Source organism: Anopheles merus, chromosome 3R (assembly GCF_017562075.2).
Source record: "Anopheles merus strain MAF chromosome 3R, AmerM5.1, whole genome shotgun sequence".
In the NCBI taxonomy this organism is placed as follows: domain Eukaryota; kingdom Metazoa; phylum Arthropoda; class Insecta; order Diptera; family Culicidae; genus Anopheles; species Anopheles merus.
In genome coordinates this window covers 5,213,651-5,234,847 of record NC_054084.1, presented here as the reverse complement: position 1 = coordinate 5,234,847, position 21,197 = coordinate 5,213,651, and the positions used below count along the sequence as shown (strand labels likewise).

General features: G+C 45.7%; 1 protein-coding gene across 1 annotated transcript in view; it reads left to right on the top strand.

The window, feature by feature from the left end:
* The first annotated feature begins 255 nt into the window (after window positions 1-255).
* LOC121595387 (receptor-type tyrosine-protein phosphatase kappa) overlaps window positions 256-21,197 on the top strand; it is an 83,922-nt gene continuing 62,980 nt past the window's right edge. The window contains exons 1-4 of the mRNA XM_041919322.1: window positions 256-547; window positions 3,193-3,698; window positions 14,230-14,379; window positions 14,455-14,878. Of these exons, the coding sequence (XP_041775256.1) occupies window positions 14,832-14,878 (47 nt within the window). The 5' untranslated portion in view covers window positions 256-547; window positions 3,193-3,698; window positions 14,230-14,379; window positions 14,455-14,831. The remainder of the gene's footprint in view (window positions 548-3,192; window positions 3,699-14,229; window positions 14,380-14,454; window positions 14,879-21,197) is intronic.

The window sequence follows — 21,197 nt, the reverse complement described above, 5'->3', positions numbered from 1 at the left end:
ACGAGGAAAAGGATTCTCATCCAACGGGGTTTGTTGTTGTTGCTGTAGTGAGCACCAGGCTGAGCCAGCTGTGTGTGTTTTGAGAGCGCGTGGATGTCCTTCGCACGGTGTGAGCAGTATCTCTCACACAAAAACCGACCGATCGAGACGGTTGTGCTCCGTGCTGAGAAAGAGAGCGTGAGAGAGAGAGCGAGTGGAGCAGCAGCATGCTCTGATGCTGGTAGTATTAGTAGTAGTAGTGGTAGTGGTGTTTGTTGGATGGAAGATTTTCCCGTCGCGTTTTCTGGTGATGGTTTCGGAATCTTTTTCCACGCACTCCGACACGCTCACTCAGTAGATCGTGAGTGTTTCAATGCGTCGGACGTGCATCGCAGTGTCGCGTTACGCCATTCCCGGCACTCGGAACAAGGAGCGTTAGCCACTTGCAATTGTCATCCAGCAGCAGCAGCAGCAGCAGTAACAGCAGCAAGGAAACGGAGTGTACTTACACAAAGCAAAGCGCACGACCTTTCCTCCAAAGCAGACGTTGTCTCGGCAGAGTCAGAAGGTGAACGAAGAAGTGTTGTGGCTGTCTAGGGGATGCTTTTCTTCTACCAACCGAGAGTGATTAGAGCAGCGTAGAATCCATCCACGTACTGTATGTGTGCGTGTATGTATGTGTGTGTGTGCGGTAACAGAATCAGCCAGTGTACCTGACCACGGACTCTCCGATATTTACGGCTCAAGGATCCCGGCTTGCCAACAAGGGTCTAGGTGTTGTTTCCTGCACACATCATCGAAAGACGCCTTACGTACTAGATTGAAAGTAATTTTTTAAGTGCAAAAATGAGAAGAAGTACCAGGTCACACAGGAATTTGCACTCTCGAATTGCTGCCTCCCGTCGAACTGCTCTTCTGCTTCTGCCTCGGTTGTATTCTTCCCCAGGCTCTACCAACCTGCTTGCGTGTGTTGACACTTTTGACTCGTTCTGTTTTGTGGCGGCACCATGTGGCGGCACCTCATTCGTTCCGCAGTTGGCAAGAGCACATTCCTTGCGGTAGAATGCTGCCTGCAAAGAGGGTTTTTTTTCCCTCTCCCTCGAATGCGTGTGTCGGGCGCGTTGAGCAGTGCGCTAACATACAATACGAGGGCCAAATGGGTGTATTAATATGTACCACAGCACGTGTGCGTGTGTGTGTGTATAGGTGTCCGTGCCTGTTAGAAACACTTTGGAAACATCTTTCATTCATCTTCGTTCCCGTTTTGGGAGTGGAAGGGGGTGAAAAAGATAGGTGACACGATTTAAGCAAGTGTTTGCGTGAAAGCCACAGTGGAAAAAACACACTACCCGGTAAACTGTCAAATACTGTGCTAGTGCATACGTGTGCGTGTATCCGTCCGCGACAAGAGGGGTATCTTTGTGCAAGACGAGGATTAGTAACCATCCCCTCCCTATCCAATGTTGTTGTAATTGTAGTAGTTTAGTAGAAATGTCAAAACTGACAGCTCGCAGTTCCCAAATGTTAGTGAAATACACACAGATGGACTTTATTAGTGAACAGTTCGCAAACAATCGATCGAGTATTCGTTCGTTCGTAACCGATCGTACAGTGTGGTGCATGGGGAAGATCTCCTTTAAGGGTGTGTGTGTGTACGTGTATTTCGTTCGTAGTACACAACGAGTACGAGTAGCTGGCCCGGTTTGAATGCGGGGGGAAAACACACAGAGAATGAGCAAACCGTAGACGCGCATTTCTATAAATACCATTCGGCCTTTTCAAGCGTGCCCTGTCCCGACCATTTTGCCCAACCGTTCTGCCGCGCTGCTGCGAATGCTGATCCGAAGTGCCAGATACATCTAGGCACAGATCTTTTTTGCCTCAATTAGTCGTTTTTATTTATTGGGAGTTTTGTAAAGCCAATAACTTCCCGTTGGATGACTTCAATATTTGCGCTGAACACTTGAACTTACTGTCGAAATGCATTGTTCAATGCTGAAGAATATTTGACCAAATGCCTCTTGAAACATGTTACAAACAATTTCCTCTCACTATATTTACTATCACTTGAAAAACGTCTACCTAATAGCATCATCTCTTTGGCGCCAAATGTGCGTAACCCTAGGCATCGCCATCTTTCTCTGCCATGCCTTTTCTGAATTTTCATAACATACACACTAATTCCCCGCATGCCACCCCGTTCTAATACTTCCGCACAGTCCTCCTCTCTCCCCCTCAAAACCATCGGAAGCAAACTTTGATCGAATGGCAACCAGAACGACGACGACGACGATGTTCGCTGACGATGGCGATTGCAATCGAAAGTGAAAATATTTGTTTTTACCCCTTGTGTCCCACTTCCCTTGGTATGGCTGTGTTCCCTCCCCTTTCAGTTCACGGATTTTTTGCTAAAGCCCCTCTTCTTCTACCATCTCTTCCTCCCTATTTTTTCTTCTTCTCGTCTTCATCTTCCGCCTCGTGTTGGTGGGAAATCCCCGGGAAAAAATATTTTCGCGATCCGTTCATCCTCAGCCCTCCACGATGGCGTGCGGTTCGTTCGTGTATGCTCATTTTTTCCCTTTTTTACCACCATGAGCAAACTCTGTGTTTGCTCTTTCGGTAGTTTTGCTTTTCTTGTTTGTGCGACCACCTCTCGCTTGCTCTCTAGAGAGAGAGAGAGAGAAGGTTGGAGAAATCGTCTCTACGAACGATCGTGTGAAGGGTAATTAATGTTATGTCCCTAAAAATGTGCATGAGTATTAGATCAAGAGCTGTCGTATGGTTTGTACTTTTGTATGATAAATAATCAAGAATATGTAGAACAGAGAAAGTCACTCAACGAAAGGCGAAAAACATTTCCAAGAGAGCTGGGATAAAACGTGTCAAAATTCAGAGAAGAGAACGATCGTACGCCAAGAGCGAAGTGATCTTCGCGCGCTCCGCGCTTGTTCTCCGAAGAGAGTCGGCAAAGGTTTCGGTGTGTAACATCAGCTCCCATTAGAGCAGTAGGGTTTTGCTGCTGGCTGGTGGTGTGTAAAGTTCACTATTCGAAGCGGGTGAGTCGCGTGGTCAGTACATTCGCTGAATGAAAAATTAGTTGGTGGCGCTTGCGGCCAGTTCTCTCGGCGGGGAAGTAAAAAGGGAAAAGTGTTCCTCATTTGTCGACATAACAGGGGCGGCACAGGTGTTTAATCGGAATTTTATCTAACGCAGGCCAAACAACCGTCAGTGCAGTGAGGTGACAGTGGAAACAAAAGAATACAATACTAAAGAAGGTGATATAGAAAAGAAAGCAAGTAATACATAAATTTAACACAAGAATACTACTGTGCGTGAGTGCAACGTTTAGTGAAGCAGTTTTTTCCGCCTGGTGGTACGTGTGTTGTGTTTGCCTTTAGCACTCACGCTCGCTCCCCAAGCTGAGTGTAATTAAATTAGTTTCTGGGGGTTTATTTGTCTTCAAACCCGTGCTTAGAAGTGTCCCACTAGTAGGTGAAGCGAAGTGTGTTTGTGTTTGTGCTGCAAGTGCGTGCAAGTGCTCTCCGTAAAGGGGATGGGCATTTCAGTTTGCATCTCAGCGTCGGAAGTGAAATAGATTCAAAAATAGTGCAACCAGTTGTGTTAGAAAGCAGTCCACAGAATACGGGGAGGACCACCCTTCATTTCATCACCACACTCTAAGCGACGTGACTGAGCGTCGATCAACGGCCGAGCAAAATGTATGCAAAACCAATATTGTGTTGTGAAAGCATTTCACCTCCTTTCGTCACCTTGTGCTTTTGTTTACTGTTGTTTTCTTTTTTCCTCTTCCCCCTTTTTTGAATTGCTTTCTTGTCGTTCGTGATCGTTAATGTTCTTTCGTTTCGTTTCGTTTCTTTGTTTCTTTCTTGTTTTAATTGATTGATCTCCTTTACCGTTTTGTCATGTTCTACTGGTAGCCTTTTCGATTGTTTCCTTACTTCCATTCTGCTACTTCAAGAACGTTCACATTATAATGTGTTCAAGAAAATGGCCACCTTTTTCCCTCTTGAATGGAAATACGTACCTGTGCAACCCGAGTTACCCAATGTTGCAACACATGTTACGGTCTCGTTCGTTTGTTTCTTGTTGTGCCCGAAAGTGCTTTCCCTCTTGTTGTTATTGTCTGTTGCTTTACTGGTTCCATATTGTTCCCATGCTAGGTGTAAGTGTAAGGATTGGAGGTGCTTTCGTTATGGTTTACTCCTTCCAGAAGCTTAGTTTGTGTCAGTTTCATTTTCATATCTTATAGTTCAAATTTTAATATTTTAGTTGAGAGTTTGAGACCACTGTTAAGGGAAAAATAGTCTATTATAGGTTATAAAGTATAATAGAGGTTCAAATGCAGGGAAATATCCTATCAAAAAACTAGACAGAAGATTTCCCCAAGTTAGGCTTGTATCAGCACTATCTGCAGTACACTTTATCCTAAAAGAGCGACCTTTTGTTCCATCTACATTACCATAATACATCTCGTGCCTACCGGGAGCCCCAACGATGATGCTACCCGTGGAGTAAATCCTGACAAATGTTCTGACAGCTAATCGAATGATAATGTGTTCCCATCGCGGCCTTGATCGGATGAAAGCTTTTTGGGGAAACTTTATCACACACACACACGCCACCGTTTGAACTCGGCACTGCCGCGCCTTGGGGCGAAACGATGGCGACCTCCGTCCAAAGCAGCGACCACATAATCCTACCCCAAAACAATGCGCTCTGCTTGTACGTTCGTGTTTCATCCGTGAGCACCACCGTGTTGAGGTTGGTTGAGCCTCCGGATCCTGTCCGCTATACGTGGCTGTCTTTTCCCAACGATACGGAAAGAGGACGGCCGAACGGAACAAACAAAAAAAAAAGCGAGCCAACGGCGAATGAACAGTGAACCCGCCCAAACGGCTTCGATATATTCACATGCAAATGTTTCCGCTTACATGTGTCGTAAAAGAGCATAATACGAAATCGATCAATTTTGTCGATCCGCGCTCTCGCCCTTCTTGTGTGCACACACACCCGTGGCCGGTAGCTTGGTCGCGTTCAATGAACTCGTCGTGGGCGCGCGGGTTAAGCAATACACGGAGACCCGTCCCGCCGCCAGCTAATGGCCACCCGGATCGTGTGAAGGCCACCCGATTGAGTCATGGAAAACTGGTTTCGATTTTCCACTTCACGTCGTTTTGTTTAGAGAAGCGATTGGTGAGAGGGGGGTAAAGTTGTTTAGGGACCTGTGAGTGTGTTTCGATACATAGAAAAATCCGTTTTCCAGCCTCTCTCTCTCTTTCTGTCTCACTCATGCTCACGCGAGGGTTCGTTCTGGCGGTGCTGGCCAATTTGGGTAGCCAAATCCGGCAGCGAAGATGGCATCTTGAATCGCTCAATTTCGGCGAACGACCATAAATCTTCCATTTCGGTGCGTTTTCGTAGCACGGCAGCGGCGGCGGCGGCAGGTCAACATTCCTTCCGGGATGACGCAACGGACGGGGCAGGGTAGTACTACTGGGCAGAGAAAACATCGCCGAACCGCGTGGTGTTATGAATGTAGATTGTGTCTGTTCCTGGAAATGGGTAAACGAATAAATTCTGTTGCAAAAATTGTTTGCAGTGAAAAATGTGTGCAAATAACTGCAATTGGGAGGACAATGGATGGGGGATTTGTCTTTCCACTTTCCGTTGTCCTAAATCGGCAAGATTTTTCGGTGCTGCCTTAACGTTGCAAAGCTCGTGACTTGCTGTTTAAAAATGAGAAAAGAAAAAAAAACACAAATGGCAAAGTAAAATTAGCATAATATTTGCATGCCTTTTGCAAACAGAAATAACACATTGACTTCTTACCTTAGAGAGCCATTTTTGGAATAGATTTATTTTTGGAACCACTCATTTTCATCGACAATGGATGACACGATCTTTTCATGCCCATAATTCCGATGAGTTCACATATTTACATAAGCATAAAATTCAATTTATTCTCCACGCTTGACAGAATTTTATTTTTCCGATCTTTTTTTGCTGTTTACTTTTCTTCGCCACTATCATGTATGTGTGTGTGTGTGTGTGTGTATTGCTTTCAATCCACCAAATGCTGAGCTTGATCTTTCACAAAATGTCAAAAGCCGCTTTTGTGTAGTTTATTTGCTTTGCGGAGTGGATTCTTGCACATTTCGTCCTTGCGCGTATGATGGTTGCGCGTGCTGCGTACCATCCACCAGGCGTCTCCATCGGCAAATTGGGATCAGTGGTTGGGAAATTTGTTTATTTCCTGCACACAAATAAACGCTTTCTGTATTGTTTATTTATTTCAACTTACTTGCTTTTTGGCTCAAAATTCTAGTCAAATTGTAAAACAAATTGAAACTGTTTTACCACGTGCGATGGTACAATTTCTGCGCGCAAACGCTCACAATCGCATACGGGTCATTATGCTGCTTGATTGTTCTATTTTCAACTACACGTTTTCCCTCGTTTTGAGCACCCTTTCCTCTCCGCTTCAGCACACACACACACGCACACACACACTAATGCACGCAGTGGCAGTTGTGCTAATCAAATCGTTCCCCGGATTCGCTGATGGCTGTCACTTGTCACATAATCTTTTCCCCTGATTTTCCGCATTCTCAGACCCGCTAAATGTTGCCTTCCCTTTTATTTCTTGTGCTTCTGCTTACCTTACCTACTCTCTCTTTCTCTCTTGCTTGCTGCTTGTTGATTCAAACGGAGAGAAATGAAACAGAAAAAAGAAACGTTTGATGCTAGATATTCTACACACAGACACACGTGAAGCTTACTCTTTTTTTCCCACCTGCTACGCTATTATTTTCCTCCGAACTAAACAACATAGGGCGAGTAGTGATTTGAGGTGGTGCTGTCGTGTGTTGAGGGTCGAGCGATAGCAACAGCACAAAAACACACAACTTGAAATGTAGAAAAACCGAGTTCCCAGTTGCGTGTCGCGCACACGTTTGTACCCTGACCTAGCACGCCAAAGCGCACATGCATATTTTACAGCACAGCAGCTACAGCACAGTTTCGTACGTCCCTACGGGGCGCAGCCGTTTGGACAGCCGGTTGGTTGGAATTTGATTTTCCAATCGTCATCGGTGTGATGGCGTGTCGGTGGACTAGAAGCGCAAGCGGACAAGGCAAGCGTGCGGCAAAACGTGACATGACAAATTTGATCAATGTCAGGATCTGATTAGCTTATTCAGGAAGCAATTGTTGTACGGCATGGGGGCGTTGCATAGGGGTTACTATTTTTTTTTTTTGTAGTATTGTGCATTCCAAAGCAATTCAAATTTTGGTCAATAGGGAGGAAAATGGTTATGACGGTTTTCGGAGCAATATTGTTGTGCGAAATGTCGGTGCGGTTGTAGTGGGGCCAATTAAAATCAGTGACACAATTGGTACACATTCGAAATCTGTTATTGTTAGAGCGTTGGGTTTTGATTTGTTTGATGGAAAAGAGAGTGAGAAGAGCCACCATTCCCAAAAGCTTTTTATTAAAATGTTTTAAAATGGCAACGAAAGCAATCAATAACATTCACCTTTACCATTAGTTTCTGCTTTCAATCAACGTCTGTTCATTGAACTCTACTGTGTAGCTCTTTCAACGTAAACAGTTCATCGTCTTGTGTGTCTGTGTCGCTTTGATTCTTTGTTCCACGACACAATAACTTGTCCGCATCTTATCTTACCATCCATCTGCTCCCGGCTGCATAAGAATGTCACCTTTAAGCTCTTGAAAATGGCGACGATGAAAATAAAATCGCCATGAAGGCATCTCCCGTCCTTACAGTACTTGTTTTTTTTTTTATCCTAGACCGAAGAAGACAAGCGACATTCCCTCCTGTATCCCTCCCTTCCTGTAGCGTAATTGTTTATTGTGTGTTTTTATTCCCAACCCCCCCCCCCCCCCCCCCCCCCCCTAGCCCCTATTTGGACGACGTGCGTTCTCGTTCGGCAAATCTGTTTTCACTGATTTCTCTCAACGGCGAAACGCAGCGCAGTTAAATCGTTGGCAAACGGAAGGCCTTGCAAAATCTCCCCCGTCCCATCAGCGCACGCGGTTTGATATTTTTGTCAAATATCATCAGAGCAAATTGAGCAGCATGGGGATGGGAGATTTAAAACAGCAACAATCCTTTCCTACCCGTCTCACCAACTAGAGCTGGTACATTAACTGCTACAGTAGCAATACGCAGGCAAACCGGCCCACTGGGCACTGGGCAGGCTGGCTCAACAATAGGCGCAATTTTGCAAAAGATTTATTTCGAGTTGTTATTTTTAAACTCGGCTTCTTGGTTTGTTCCTCCCTCTTTTCCTTTCAAAATAATGTTTGGCCGCTCGTCACTCGTCAGCTTGCTCTTTTGTGATTGAAGTGTGTGTTTGTGATCTTTTCCTAACCGGCGAGTAAATTTTAACTACATTAAATCAGCTCGTTCTCTTTCCAATTAGTAGTGTAATCGTAGGATAAGTTGAAGCACACAAAAAAGGGCGATCTCATACAGCAAAGACCTATTAAAGACCGATTTAGTCATTAATCCGCTTTTAATCATTATACGTACGCTGCGCTTCAATGGAGTTTGGTTTTGGTGTTGGGCTCAAAAGTCAAATGGAAAACTTTGTCATCTTCTCAATCTACATGCACACTGTGTGTACATGTGTGTGTGTTGGAAAAAGGGAGTAGAGAAAGGATTAAGGCTTTTCCATTTCCCCAACCCTTTCCTTCCCTTTCGGGTGTACATGACCCGAGCAAAGCTCAACAGGTGGTTGTATTCTACTGTGCCGTGCGCGGGGCTTTTGCACAAAATGTCGGCCTATTCATAACGCCACCAACACCACCCATCGTCAGCCACCATCACCACACGCCCGCCGATTCATTCATCTGCCCGGGAGCAATTGTTGCTGACACACACACACACACACACGCGGAAAATGGTTCGCCTCCCGATATGGTTCTGCCAAAACTCGCCCATTCAAGCCGAATGGTTGGTGCAAGCCAAGGTGTGTTCTTGCCAATATACAGAGGGGAATCAGGGCGGAAGGTGTGTGTGTGTGTTGAATCGGCACGTCTGTAAATGTGTATATCAGGTGGCCCAATCAGCATTATAATTTTGTATTTTGCCTGTGCACGAACGCTTCCAAAGCACTGTGCCGATTGTATTTGTAATGGCATTTGTTTGAGTTGGAAAACAAATCCGGTTTGTGGCGAGATTTCGGATGGCTCCTGTTTAATGTTGTACTTTTTAATTGAGTTGATAACAGATACTATGCAATCAATGTGGTATTTAATTCGAAATTAATTCAAAATCATCACGAGAAGTTAATTGGACGAATTAAAAACCTCCCTTGCACGCGAGATAACAACTCAACTCATTCGAAGCGAAACAGGGCCAACCGGGCAGCACTTGAACTCGCCGTATGGACTGGCGGAAGGTTTTTCCCCGAGTCGGGGTCACATCCTGCACTACTCCCTCTAGTACAGCTTCCTTACAGGCATGGCACGCCGGCCATAGTTACTTGCGTGGCACAAGGATTTGTTGTCAAAACTATTTTTAAACTTGCTAATCCCACGAATTATTCACCCTGCCGGCTGCTGCTTGTTGGACCGGATGCTGCTGCTACAAAAAAAAAAAACACACCCGTTGCGACATCATCCACTCCTGCTGCTGCTGCGGAAGAAGGTGTTCCGTTCTTGTTGCAAGCGATGCGATTTTTGCCCGTGCTCTCGTGGTGTGGAGGTCAGCGTGGTTTTTATGCAGGTGGCCGCTTGCCGTACGTGGCGCACCGTTTGCCAACTCGTACGACTACACCGTCAGTCGTTAAACAATGTTTTCCACCAGTCCACCAGCGCCTGACCGGGACTATGAGAGAGAGAAGAGAGAGAGGGAAAGAGAGAGAGAGAGAGAGAGAGCTACATACGCTTTCATTTTTATTAATATTATTATTATTATTATTATTATTATTATTGTTGTTGTTGTTTTAAGACAAAATCTCTCCGTTTTTGCATCATCCGTCACCGGTCGGTGCCGTGTTTGTGCATCTGGGTTGAAGGATGGATTGTTGTCGCGTTGCGTTGCGTTGCAGGGTTTCCGAGGGCCGAGGGTGTCGACGGATTGATGTGGAAACATAGTCCCCCGCCACCACCCACGTCGCTACTGTGCCCGTCCGCCCCACTGGTTGAATGTTCTAAGAATAGTCACGGGGCGGTTTGTCTTGCTCAAAAGACCAGACAGCAGACCCAAGGCACCTGCAAAAACCTCTTCTCTCCGCTCCAAAGAGGGTAGGCTACGGGCGTCTGGGTTTGATTATTTTGCCTCGTAAGTAAATAAAACCGCGAATGCGTTTGGGCGGAACGACGCTTTGTTTTGGTGTAAAAATTGCCCAAGACAGATCGGCTTTTACATCTTGCAAGTAATTAAACGCGAAGCAAAATAAATAGCGCAGCAAGAAATGCTTAAAGAGTTAGCTCACTGGTGAAGATCGTCCCCCCCCCCTTTTCTAATGCCATTGACCGTGACCTCCCGGTGTAATATGTTCCTAGCAGCAACGCAAGATGATGCGTCTTTCGCTTCTGACGCACACCGTTTCGAGGGAGAAAACAAAACACATCCTTTGTTGTGTGCTGTACGTGCGCTAAGGAACGGTGTCTTCCATACGCTGAGCAGGTATGCTGCACAATGGATGTAACATGACGGAATACTGTCATCTGAAACTACTTGAAATGGGCCCTACCACCCCACACAGACCTCCCACTGGTGCAGCTCCTGCTTAAAGTCTATTCCATCGACCAGCTGCACAGTTTGGGTGGGACAGTTTTCTCACCTGTAAATGTTCACACTTCTCCCCGGTCCGAAAGTCCTCCAAAGGTGGGTTTGTGTGTGTGCACATAGTGTCCCATCGTTGCTTCAGGTTGTTTTCGTACAACGAGCCCCCCGTGGTCCTCGCATCCTCCTTCGCCCGCAGGCTACAAGCTCTTCCACAAGCGCTTCCATCGACTTTGACTTCCTTCCGCTTCACCAGCGCCGTTGTCGGTTCGGCGGAAGGCTGAGCGCCCGTGGAGGTGTGAAAAAGGACTCTCTGGCAGGGAATCCACCCACCCACCCAGAGTTTCAAAAGTCGGTGCTTGGACACGGAAAAGCGACACACGCACACATCCATGGTCTTACCAGCGTGAAGGGGTGTAGCGGTGGGTAAATTGTTGTTTCTATCGCAGCGTGAGTTTTGCTGCGATGCTTCTGGGTCGCCCGGTTTTTTGGATAAATTATGAGCACCGCACCTTAACTATGCTGTGTACCACCATTTTCTCACCGTAGTCAGTGTGTGTTGGCTGTTTTTTGGGAGCTTTTGTGAAACGTTAGCACAAAGTAATGTAGAGCAGGGGTTTGAAATTGTCATGTTGACTTCTATTTCACTTCCATCGATGCAGGAGACAGTTTTGATTAAAGAATATGTCTGTATACTTTTGTGTTTCAGGTTCACAGCAAGAGCATAAAATCTTAAACACACACAACCTCTAAACCCGGCGCTTGTGTTCACACGAAAAATCAATCTGGTGTCTGTTTCGCTGCAAAACGATTCACTCCGATGCTACCAGCCACCCTCCAACGTGGCAATATATCTCTTTCGCCGACAGTAACAATCTTCCCTCGAAGCCAAACCCTCCGGGGACCTTTTAAAGGGAGGCGAATAGTTGCGCCGTTGTGGGTGTATGTGTGCCGCACAAGCCTTTGCCATAAATTTGCAGCCGGCAATGTTTGCTGCTACAGCTGGAAAGTATGAACGAAAATCACGAAATACACACGTTCGCTTCGTTTAGTTGTGGTGAAACGTGGTGTAGCCGAGAAAGGAGAATGGTTGGCGAGAATAGGGCGATAGGATATTTATGGGGCGTGAATTTTGTTTTGTTATTTTGGAGAAATGTAGACAAATTAGCACCGGCCTTGTTTCGACGGCCAAGCGTGGGACTCATTTTGATGATTTACTGTACATGGATATCTACGAAAGGGGAGGATTCGTTCGACTGGTGGTGGGGCATGTCTTTTGAACCGTAATGAGGGGTTCTTTGTCTAGCTAATTTAACGATTCACCACCAGTGATTATTGGAAGCTAAGTGTTTGATTTATAGCAGTCAAAACAATGAGTTCTTGTGTTTTTTTCAATCTTAAAGTGACGGACTTTAGCTTTAAAAGCCCGATTTTTTCCCGAAGTCGCACACACCTACAAACACTCGTCCTAACAAGTGAAAAGTTTGAAGCTTGAAAATGTTGAGTTTGAGATATTTTTATTAGATTTTCATAAAGGCAACTTTTGTTCGGCAACTCCTCGAGGCAACATTTGCTTCTCCTTCCTCCTTTTCTCCATCATGGAAAGCTCATATGGAAAGTTTTGCCCGCCGCTGCACAAAATAAGTCTACACCACTGGGACAGATTAACGTAACAGTTTGTACTTGAATAACCCCCCCGTTTAAGAGATGAGAGCGGTTTGCAATTTATGCGCGCTAACGCGATTGTAAAGTGTCATTTTCACAAAACTCCACTCCAACGCCCTATGGTTTAATGCGCTGGAAAGGGAAACGGCAACACGCACCACCGCTTTTAAGGGCAGGCAAACTGTAATGGATTTAAAATAGTGATCAAATTAATTCCCATTTCCCATTCCCGTGTCAGCATTGCTTACATTCAATTACCATTGCGCAGGGTTCAGGGGCATTTCGCACCGGATGCAACTGTTCGGCGCGTTCAAGGTGTATCGGGTATGGTGCATTGCTGATATATTACCTGTCCGAATGCGCTTTGGAAGCTCGAAAAAAAGGCTAACAAATAAACCATCCATTACACCGAAATCGGATACATTTCGTTAACTGCTTTCAATGTAACTCACAAACGTAAGTGGGCTGCGGAGCGAGAGGCAATAATCCGATTAAGCTTAGTAGTTGAGTGAATTGAATGTTTTAAGCGAAACATATTTCCATCAAATCGGATAGTTTGTTACGTGGGGATGATGACCTTAACCGATCTTCTAAATTGCATTCAGATATTAGTTTAGAATAAATGTATTTTAATAAACCCATTTCTGCAGTAACAACGTTCACTCAACAACAAATCAAGCAAATGTACATCTTCTGCCTTACATTAGACGAGATAAATGATGTGAAAAACATTTGCTCCCCGTACCAACGGGTTAAGGAAGACATAGCAAGGTCTCTTCCACCAGCTCGCTCGCATGTGTTTGCATTCAATCTAGCGCCGAGTGAGCAAGAATAAATTCAATAGAACTTGTGTTTGCTCAATTTCACGATCCATTTCGTAAAAATAGCATCCCTGCACACTACCCTCGCCATCCTTACTCGGCGGGAATGATTCACTTGACGTACGTACAATACGCAGTATCGATTGTAGTTGTTTCACAGCAGGCACAACAAGCAGCAGACAAGTATGAATGGGACAGATTAGATCTTGTGCGGTAATGCGTGTGTGTGTGGGGAAAGATAGACGTTCGAGAATTCGAGGATGAATAGGAAACAGGATGAAGGAGCACTACAGGCAGAGAAAAATAGAACGGAACAAAGCATGGTCCCCCCCGTCTTACAGCGATAGATTTATTCATACACAAGCAAAGCAACACATTTGGCTTGATATTGAGGCGCACTTATTGGCAAAACAAACAAACGATCGAACTGTATATTGTTCTTGTGGCTTTTCCTGGTGGGAAACCTTTTCCGGATGCCTCTGTTTACGTATTTCTTCCTCTTCTGTGTCGCCTTTGCTCTTGCATTCTCATTTCAAGTGTTTCGTCTCTTTCTCTTCTCTTTGTTTTCCGGTTTTGTTTTGTTGGATCGTTTCCGGTCACACATTCCTTCTGTCGTTGCGTGGAACACTCGGGCCATTCAGTTCGTCGTTGCATTAATCGAGAAGCAGTTTCAATGGAATAGTTTCGCTCGGAATATTTTCTAAAACATTCCCATTTAATAGAAGTAGAGTGTTCCAAAAGGAACAATACTATCTGTGCGAAATGTATTAATTATTGCCGCTTACAAAACGCTGCAAATGCCCCGTGTCGTGTGTAAAACAAAGCACAAAGATAGCGAGAATGCGACGAAAGCTTCCGCCCCGCAGTTTGGCCGACGTTCAGGCTAGACCAGTGTCGTAATAGCGTCAGTAACGATAGTTATTAACCGGCTGTCCTAATTTTTCGTTCCCCGTTTTCTCGTTCCCCCATTTCGCATCGACCATTAGCGCCGAGCTAAACGAGCCAAACCGAGGAGTGCCAGAGAGGTTATAGCCCGAACGGTGCAAACGATAAACGGATTCCGAGAGGTTGCGTTGACTCGTTGACCTCTTTGTCGCTCGTGGATCGGCATACGGTGCACCGAAGAGAGTTGACCGGTAAAACACACACACACACACAGAGAAATTGCACATAACACGAAAACACACAATCATATCCTTTCCTCCTGGTAGGTTAAAAGGCGGCAGTGTACAATAAAGTGTACCGAAAACAAAACCGAAACGATTTAAAACGGAAATAATCCAATCCCAATCCCTGCAATCTTCGTCCGTTCGGAAAGCTTCGGAGTGGTGAAAAAGCCGAAAGGGAAAAATAGTTGATAACTCTTTAACACAAAAGCTCCAACAGTGGCAACGGGCCAGTCTCCCGCCAGACACGTGCAGCCGACTTCCACGTTTCACTTCACCAGCGTGTTCACTGTAGTGAGTTGCACAGAAACCACCGAGTCTCACACATATACAGTCTTACACACTCACCCATAGACAAAAGCGCGCGCGCGCTCGAGCCCTCCATTCACCTTATCTCCCCGCACGACCCATCGCGTTTCAAAATGTCCCGCTCGACGGCATCCAATCAGCAGCGACGGCAAAGATCAAGGTAAAGGAATGATTCAATTTACTACTTTTTCATATCATTTTTTGTTCATTTTGTTTTGCTCCCTTTGCTGTTAACTCGTTTTTAATCTGTTTTTAAAGTTTTTCTTTCCTGCTTTCTGAATGTCTGTCTATTTCATATTTTTTGGTGTTTTTATGCTCGTGCTTTACGTTTTGTGTATATTTCGTCGTTTATTTTACAGGTTCATGTATGTGTTTTTTCTTGTTTCAGCTTGCCTTTTGTAAATATTATGTGTTTAGTGTTGTATTTACAATCTGTAACACATTGAAGAGCTTTCAGATATAGTTTCTTTTTGTGACCAAAACCCAAATAGCGAACCCTTTTTAAAGGGCTTCCTAAATCACGAATGATTTATTCATGCCTGGTTTTGTGGGCCCTTGCGAAGGTTTTTTGCCCTGCTAGCTTACCGACATACGTTCGGGCTACTTAAATAGACCTTTTAAGGGCTGCCGATTAGAATCGATTAGGTGTGAGCAGCTCATGTTGCACAAGTGAATGCTCAAATATATCGCTCTCCCTCTCTTTCCCGGTTATCAGTAGACCGTCTAATCGTTTCTTTCCCGTGCCTTTGGTACGCTCGCAACGGTTCAATGATTTTCACCTCACTTTATAGCACGAAGCACGAAAAGGGAAAATCAGCATCAAACAAACCCTACGATACGATGAAAGCGAAACGAAACATCATTGGATGGTCGCTTTTTCTTCGCGTTGTGTTTCAGCCGTTCCCGACAATCAAACGGAAGTTTTGTTTTTTGCCTCTAAACCTCTGGCCGGCTGATCAAATTTCGGCTCGCATACAGAGTTTAATGGAAAGTTAAAGAGAACAGAAAGCGTAAACTAGGACCCAATGCACAGAAATGGTGGTATTCGAATCAGATCGAACAGTGGCAACGCTTTTTCAGCTCAAGCATGGCATGCGGCATGAGCCTGCCTGCCTACAAACAGAAGTTAGTGCTGGTTTGCAGCGGAACACAGCATTTTCACTCCACCGGATATCGATTTCGATCGAAGGCTCTTCAGCGCGAAGCTAAACTTTCACTTTACCGAACCGCTTCCATGGTCCTTAGCCGCGCTGCTCGGTGCGGCTGCTTCCCTTCGATCGATGCTTCGATGCTTTCGATGTCCGCTCATCCATCCGAGGGCCATTTCCGGTTCATCGGATATTTTGCAGCACAAAGCCGGAACACCGGGACGACGAGGGTCAAGCAATTCACTGCCACTTTCCGCTGCCGCCACGCCCTGGACACGGCACTGGCGCTCCAGAAACGCCTCTTCTCACCACGGAGACGCAGTAATGGAGCAGAGAGACAGAGAGAGAGAGAGAATAGCCACGGTAATAATATTATTGTATCATTTTTCAACTCAAACAAGCGAAAGCGTCCGGGAAGAAAATGGCTCCACACCAACCACTAGATACTTTCTATCGAGACCATCTAGACTCTACGGGGTTTCCCTTCCCGTACCGTATAGATATAAAATCATTGTCCCTGTCCGTAGCGTCAACAAATTCTTGACCGTTTTTTTCTCCCTCCTCTGCCTCCACTTTTCTCCAATAGTGTCGGCTCATTGCCCAGCAGCTCCATGCTGCTTGGTTTGGTTGCTGCTTTGCCGTCCATTTTTCTCCCGGCGCCTTTAGCGCTGCCAGCCACACCATGTTGCCCGTGACGGTGACGCCAAACGAACGAACGAACGCTCTGCTTTGATAGTCGATAGTTCCGGTTTGGGAGGGGAGATCGAAAAAGCAGCAGAGAAGAAAAAAAGGCATTTAGTAATGAATGTGTAGGGCGTGGAGAGAGCGAACGCGAAAAAGAGCTAACTTTGGCGGGCTTAGTTTGCCCAACATAAATACTGGCAAGTGGTCGAAATGCAAAAAAAGAAAACGAACAATGCACAGGAAGAAAACACATTGCACTCCGCAAGGAAGCCTAGTCAATATGTGTTGGGCGAGTGTGTGGATTGGTTTTTGCTCAATACACTATGAAACATATGCGCCAAGAACAACAAACGCCGTCGAGGGACAAGTGATGAGCGTGTGTGGGTTTGTTTGCATCCAGCGCGATAAAGCTGATCGATGAGGCGTTCGCTAACGCACCTTGCTCATTTCATCCTCATGAGAGTTTCGTTATTCACGTTCATTGATTTTTCATAGAGGAAAAGATAGAGGAAAAGCTTCGAATATTCCCTATAAGTATGTATTTAAGAGAAGTGCTTCGTTATGAAGACTTTAATGAGTTGCTTGTGTTAAAACCGTAGAAGTTACCTTATATCCTAATTGGAAGGCTGCACTGTTTGACGCCTTCTTAGTATGATTGTCATCACGTAGTGCAACAACAAGCAAATCATCGGTTCGATTCCCAAGTAAGCCAGACCTCCTTTACGCTTTTCTAGTTTATACATGAACGGCTTTTCTAGTTTATACATTGTTGTAATTCTGGAATTAACGTATAAGACAAGACGATGATAAAAGGATCGATTATTTTGTGCACTAAAACATATATGCGCCTCATAAACCCGGTTTATGAGATTTATGTTCGTTCCTTTTCCAGACTGAGCACACCTCTGTAATCATATCGATTTTATAATCCGTTTGAAACGCTTTCACTCATACACTTCAGGACAGACCAGGTAAAAGAGTCGATCGTATCAGTGTTAATTGAAGGGTACCTTTCCTAAATGACGATGAGAAGACACACCATACTCTTTGATGGCTGCGTCTCGGTAAGCGTTACGATCGTTATTTCAACGCTGACTCGACAGAGTTACCTGGAATTACGAAATTAAGCTGTCTGCCACTATCCCATGATCATAATGGGAGGGGGAGAGGCTTGAGAGGGACTACAGCCGTCGGCGTGACAAACATAACTCACCGGCAACGGGCCAGCAGATGATGTCATATTATGGCGTTTGCCGCTTTGAACGCTCGATTGTGACACAACCAATATCCTATGATTCTGGTAAGCCTAACGAGTGCCTTGGTGACTACACACAAACACTTACACACACATACTCACATCACACAAGCGCACACCGTTTGCTTCAAATTATCATCTTTATCCGTCTTCATTATTCATAGCTCGGGAACAATCTTAAACGACTTTCGCCCCGTTGTTCGATCACGGGTGAACCAGGGCGTGCAGCAAGGGTCGGATTCTGGGGTCTGAAAGCGACCAACATTTCATATCGATCGTAATTTAATATTTTCACTTCTGAAGATTGGAAAAGTTTGATGCTCCGTTGGGTGAAGCGCTGTTTCTTTTTTCTACTCTCGTTTGCCTTGATTTTCCTCCAACACACACACACACACACACACACACACACACACACACACACACTGTACGCGAAGCTTTGTTTTTTCGAAGCGAAGCTTTTCGAGCGAGGAACAGCTTTTGATTTTCCTTTTAAACCTTAGCTCGGCTTACCTTGAACCACCGACCTTGGCGAATGGCTTTGTTTTTATATGACAATGTTTTCCCTTGGCTTCCGCCTCTTAACACTCTCGAGCGTGTAGCGTCAATTTCACCGCTTCCTGTCCCAGCTGCGAGTCCCACGTGCCTAACCTTAAGTGCTTCACGCAAACTGTGGATAGTGGCAGAGCGTCTTAACGGCTTTACCAGGGCCCAGCACTAGAGCTCCCCGGACCACAGTGCAGTGCGTTCGGATAATGGAAAATTGCGTCTTGTACCAGGTAGCCTGCGGCGAAGGACATGCGGCGAAGACTTTACGACCGCACTGTGCATTGCCGTGCAAAGCTCCCGGTCGGTCGTCAACGGCACAGGCAGGCACATTGTACTTGCTACAGCGGTTGGTTCTGCTTCTGCTCCTATGCCCATTGGGTATTGTAAACGGGTACAGTGCGGCACAATTCAAATCGGTTCCTTATAGTGCAAACAGATTCACCGAATGGCGGGAGCGTCCCTAAAAGAGATTTTCCTAGTTTGTTTCAGCGAACAACAAATCCCAATATCAATCAAACGATTTCTCTTCCGGCAGCTGTTTTCTGTCACTGTGCCGCATATCTGCCGTCCTCTCGTGGCTGGCACGGATGTGTTGTCGCTAAAAGCTTTGCTATGCTAGAGCATCAAATTGCACAACATCTGCTACGCTTGGTACGTTGAAAGCTGTGCAAGTACGCGACTAAGCAAACAGGGCAGAGCAAGAAGCAACTGCCGCCGGCCTGTTTGTGTGTGTGTGTGTGTGCTTGTTGTGCTATGGTTTTGCTCGCGGTTATAACCCCAAGGCGTGCTGGGCAGGCATGCGAACTCCCATTAGCATTCGACGATGGGGTCTGGGTAATGCTCGAGCTCGCCAGCCGACAACCGATGATGACGGTCTTAAGACGATGAGAAGGACCCTTGCCTTACAGGACACACCACGGCACGCAGGCAGGCAGGCATGGTCATATGTTGCGCTAACATATGGTTCAGTTTGATACAAACAACAACAGCAAGCTGCTTTTGCCGAGGCTTTGATAGTACTTGGAATGTTGCCTACTGGGTTGTCCAATCTCGCCACTAGTGAAGCTCGCATCACGATCAAGCCCGCCTAAAGACGGGCAAATCAAAACACTGCCAGACGACAAACGCACACTCACACACACAGTTATGAGTGGGGTTCAATTTGCATGCTGGTATTTGCGAGATGTCGCTTGTCGTACAATTCTCCGTTGCGTTTTTGGAAGTAACCAAGGGAAAGAAGGCCCACATCAAAGAACACCTTCAAGAGAAGGTGCGGTTTCCTGGCCGGCCTACGGTCCGTGTCTGTGCGGTGTCTCAAGTATTGCAAGTAATACAGCTCGCAAGAAAGGTTGCTTCATCCATTATTGAGCAGCGACACATTGTTTGCGGTTGGTTTGGAGGCCGCCGTGTGCAATATGTTTGTCACAAGCAACGAGCTTCAATTTATCAGGGGAGTGCGAACGTATGTAAATAAGGGTACAGATTTCTAAGCTTCCTTGTGAGCACAGGGTTTGCTGTGGAGTACAAATCCACAACAAAATACGAAGCTTTAATGATCCTTAGACAACTTTTCATATGCTTGATGGCTTTTTGGTCCAGAAAACCTGACAAATCATTGAAACTCCTTGCGAAATTGAAGCCTCAGTTGGGATATTGTGTCGAGGTTTCCTTGAGATCGAGCTGCTACCGTTCCGTATTCCAAGAAATGATAGCTATAAAAATTTAAATGGGCTCTACTTTTTCTATTTAATTCCCTTCGCATTTCCTGCCCCACAGCCTTACACGACAGCAGTAAGGTCCAGATTTATTTTAAGCTTTCTAGGCACAAAAACCGTCGCCACTTTTTACTAGATTAAGCTGGTTCAATTTTCATGACGCATTACCTTACGCCACCACAACCAAACAGCTTGCCACGCTTGCCAGATGTTATCCGGGTTCATTTATATCGTACACAATGTGTCCTACTACTGCCGTACACAGAGCAGCGAGGGAGAACAAAATCTGTCCCAAATTCGGTCACCCGTTTCCCCCTTACACAGCGTCGGCTCGGTAGTATCAGGTGCTTTGTCATTTTCATCCCGCTCATCAGTGACAACGGTGAGAACATTACGCGACAAAGCCACCGCACGCCACACATACCATCCATCCGGCGGGGGTTTCGGCATGCGTAAATCATTTTCTTTTCGCCCGAGCTACTGCGAGGAAGTAGGTTACTGCTGTTTGGAGTAAAAAATCGCGCCTCATTACTCGCTTTCTTGGGGTCGGGGGAGGTGACTTTGGAGTTACTAGCGATGAACTTATCATGAAGTGAAGTGGCAGCGAAATTTGTGGCACGCTGGGGATCGATTGCTGGCAAAAAAGTTGAAATTGAGATGAGGCTTGGTGGCTTGGTCGATTATCGGGTGTCACAGTGATAATCGGTGAAATGACACACACTGCTACGGGTACAAATTTATTGAGCGGTTGTTCCGTCGAGCTTTCGAAAGAACGAAACAATAATCTGCTCTGTACGATTTGTTTTTCGACTGCAACATGTCCCATACAAGAGGACACAGAAAGAAATCGCTTTCCGGGCAACAACTTCACCGAGTTGATTTAGTACGACCATGGAAACAATAATACAGCTGCTTTCGGAATTGTGTTCCTGCTCGAGTACGCACGAAAACGAATCATCCCCCCGTGGAGGAGAGGCATCGCATTGGGTTTCCGATTTAATCGACACGCCGAGCGTTGATAGACCGCGCGCGCGAGAACGTTCGGTACGTGTCTGAGAAGTAATCCACTTATTTAGAAAGATATTTCGGCACTCTTGGCGGGCGAAAGTTGTTTGTTGCTTTTCCGTTGAC